The sequence below is a fragment of the Nicotiana tomentosiformis genome, chromosome 12 (assembly GCF_000390325.3).
Source record: "Nicotiana tomentosiformis chromosome 12, ASM39032v3, whole genome shotgun sequence".
In the NCBI taxonomy this organism is placed as follows: Eukaryota; Viridiplantae; Streptophyta; class Magnoliopsida; order Solanales; family Solanaceae; genus Nicotiana; species Nicotiana tomentosiformis.
The window spans coordinates 89,696,871-89,700,422 of record NC_090823.1 but is presented as its reverse complement, the minus strand read 5'-3'; the positions used below and the strand labels follow the sequence as shown (position 1 = coordinate 89,700,422).

At 36.9% G+C, this 3,552-nt stretch overlaps 1 protein-coding gene across 1 annotated transcript; it reads right to left on the bottom strand.

Annotated features, from left to right (window-relative positions):
• Window positions 1-1,582: 1,582 nt before the first annotated feature.
• Window positions 1,583-2,820, bottom strand: LOC138903010 (uncharacterized mitochondrial protein AtMg00810-like). Its single transcript, XM_070190919.1, has 3 exons — window positions 2,779-2,820; window positions 2,546-2,662; window positions 1,583-2,308 (listed from the first exon to the last, which is right to left on the bottom strand). Exons 1-3 carry the CDS (start codon window positions 2,818-2,820, stop codon window positions 1,583-1,585), a joined length of 885 nt encoding a protein of 294 aa, XP_070047020.1.
• Window positions 2,821-3,552: the final 732 nt, after the last annotated feature.

The window sequence follows — 3,552 nt, the reverse complement described above, 5'->3', positions numbered from 1 at the left end:
ATGAATTTTAAGTATACCCATTGAAAATGTTCCCTTTTTGCTTAGATTTTGGAATATTGTAATTTTTTTTTTGTATTTCATCACCTTATTTGCTACCTCATCCATGAAATTTCCTTTCCATCTTGCATCTAATGTTGCTAATCACGCTTAAAAATATGAAAGGTGATTTTTGCATGTGATTCTTTGAGAGAAAGAATCTTATTTATTTGGTTTTTCAATTTTTATATGTGCTTGGCTAGTTTTGGTAAGTCTATGACTAATGGCTAGAGGTTAGTAAGTTGAGACTTATTTGGGACATTTGTGTAAGTTTCCCTATTATATAGCCACTTTAAGGCTGTTATTCAAATAATAGCCAACATTTGCAACGTACTAAATATTTAGCCATTTCTATCATACGGAAGCAAATTTCAGACCTCGACTCTGAAGTTTGAACTACCACAAGCAAACATCAGTCCTCGAATGTAAAGTTTGAACTGTTGTAGTCATTTTCTGAAGTTCGAACTACAATAATTGGACTTCATATCAGTAGCTCGAAGTTTGCCTATGGCTTCTTCTTATTATCAATTTGCTGATTTGCTTTGGTGTTGCAGTAGGCTTTTTCATACGTAGCTATAATTGCTTTGTATTAGTATTGTTCTGCGTTATCTATTTTTCTTCTTCGAGATATTTATCTCTCCTTTTAATGTGATGATAATGGTGTTTCTTATACATTACAGTGGAATCAAATTTCAACCATCTGTTCGGAATAAATAAAGAGTTACTAATTTTGTTTATTCACTTTGCTAAGAAAAGTTAGCCAACTTACCTTATGAGCTCACGAATTATTCTGAAGAACTTCTAATGTTAACACGGGCAGGAGGAGGAGGAGGAGTAGAAGGGAAAAATGACTAAATTTTAAATATATTGTAAACTGTGATTATGTTTTAAATAGAATTATTGCGACCTGATGTCATTTCTACACTTAATTAACCCCGTCGCTTGAACAAAAGCTTAAAACTTCACGGAACGGTCCTAAACCGGGCCAGTCTGTTTGCCATTTGTATTTGTTCAAACTAAATAGGCTCATTAAACGTAAGCACATAGAATTCCTTCTTTTTTTTCTGCTCTTCTTTATTCTCTTCGCGTTTAACTATATTGAACCATAATAGGCTTCTTTTATCTTCATCTAGCTATTCATTGCACACAATCTATAAATGGAAATGTTAATAGTAGAAATCAACATTAAGGTGCAGATTTTTGATTGCGGTTTATAAGGAAAAGGAAAAGGGGAAAGTCGTGTGAGAGAGGAAAACATCTTCTAGTGTATTAACCAAAAATGAAAAATGAAAGAATAGTCTAGAAGTTCATTTTGAACCTATTTATATTTGGACTTTTACAGTGTAAGAACCAAAAAGAAATAAGACTGATACAAATAAATAATGGGCTAGCCCAAGTGCTCCAACTATTGTGTTGGCCCAGTCTTCGTGGCCCAATCTTCAGGTAACTCCAATATCCCCCCTCAAGTTGGAGGGTGGACGCACGCCCAACTTGCCAATCAAGTGGCGATGGTGTAGACACGTCAAAGGTTTAGTAAAAACATCAGCTAGTTGGGAACTAGTAGAAATATGGTACGCTCATGGAACACCGGATTCTTGGCGATATGAATAGCAGCATGGTTGTCGCACAAAATAGGAACCGGGAGAGCAGTAGTGAGACACAAATCAAATAACACGCGGACTAACCATGCTAATTCAGCTACCACTTTACTCATGGCTCTGTATTCTGCCTCAGCTGAGGACAGACAAATAACGTGCTGCTTTTTAGACTTCCAACTGATGAGACTACCACCTAACTGAATGCAACAACCAGAAACTGAGCGCCTAGACTCGGGGCAAGCTGCCCAATCACTGTCACAACTAGCCAACAAAGACAAATCAACATAATTATTTAACAAGACCCCAAAATTAGAAGTGCCCTTTAAGTATCTCAATACATGTAAAGCGGCAGTCATATGTGGAACTCTAGGTCGCTGTAAAAATTGACTTAAATGTTGGACAACAAAGTATAAATATGGTTTTGTGTGGGTCAAAAAATTTAGTTTTCCAACTAGACTCCTATAGCTTTCAGGTTGAGGCAGTAGCTCCCCAACATCAGAATGTAACTTGTGATTCATGTCCAAAGGACTAACAATAGTAGAAACATCAGCACATTTGTATTCTGATAGCAAATCAGAGATAAACTTCTTCTGAGACAAAAGAATACCTGACTGAAGATAACAGACCTCAATACCCAAGAAATAGTTAAGCAACCCCAAGTCCTTAATTTTAAACTAAGCATCCAAAAAGGCTTTAAGAGCAGAAATTTCATCCAAGTCATCCCGAGTCACAATAATATCATCTACATAAACAGCTATAAGGTTAGTACAACAGTTAGTTTTCTTAATGAATAAGGAGTAGTCATTCAATGAGTGATTATACCCCCTAGAATAGTGTGCATGGGATATCTTGGCGTACCATTGCCTAGAAGCCTTTCTCAAGCCATAAAGAGACTTTTGCAATTTGCATACCAAAGTGGGAGACCCAGAAGAAACAGAAGAAGTAGAAGCAACAGAAATACCTTGAGGAAGTTTCATATAAGCTTCTTCATCCAGATCCCCATGCAGAAGTGCATTATTAACATCCAACTGAAACAAAGGCTATTGTTGTTTGACAGCTACAGCAATTACACATCTAATAGTGCATATTTTAACAATTGGAGAGAAAGTTTCATTGAAATCAATTCCTTCCACTTGAGTATCACCTCTAAACACCAATCTAGCTTTGTATCTCTCCACATTGCCATCAACTTTGTATTTAATTTTATACACCACTTACACCCTATAGGTTTTTTTTCAGCAGGTAGTTCAACAATTTTTCAAGTTTGGTTTGCATCTTGGGACTCAAATTCTTTCCTCATGGCCTCTTGCCAAGAAGGAATAGCAGCAGCCTGAGTATAAGAATGGGGTTCTACTGCAGAAGACAGGAGTGAAGAAGAAGAACGGGAAGCAGATGAAGGAAGCTGAACCACATAATCCTTCAAGTGAGTAGGGAGCTGATGGGTTCTGGAACTTTTTCTGACTTTAGGAACATGGGGAGTTGCTGATTCAATAGAAATAGTAGGATGAATGGGAATATGAGCAGCTGTGGTTTGGACAGAGGTGGGAACATCAAGAGTGTCAAGTATTTGAGAAGTAGGGAGAGAGAGATCTGGAGGAACCATAGCAGAGGCAACCAAAAGGTTTTAAATGAGAATAAGAAGGAACATTCCCATAAAGTAATTCAAATTGAGTCTTATTGGACAAAACTTTAGAGGGAAATCTATTAATGAGATAGGTTGTTGTTAAAATACAATCTCCCCAGAACTTGGTAGGAAGATTGGATTGAAATAACAAAGCTCTTAAGGTTTCTAGTAGATATCTATGTTTCCTCTGTACCACACCATTCTGTTGTAGTGTATGTGGGCAAGTTGTTTGATGTATGATACCATTATCAGAAAAGAATTGGATAGCTGAATTGCAGGAACCAAGCTCCAAGG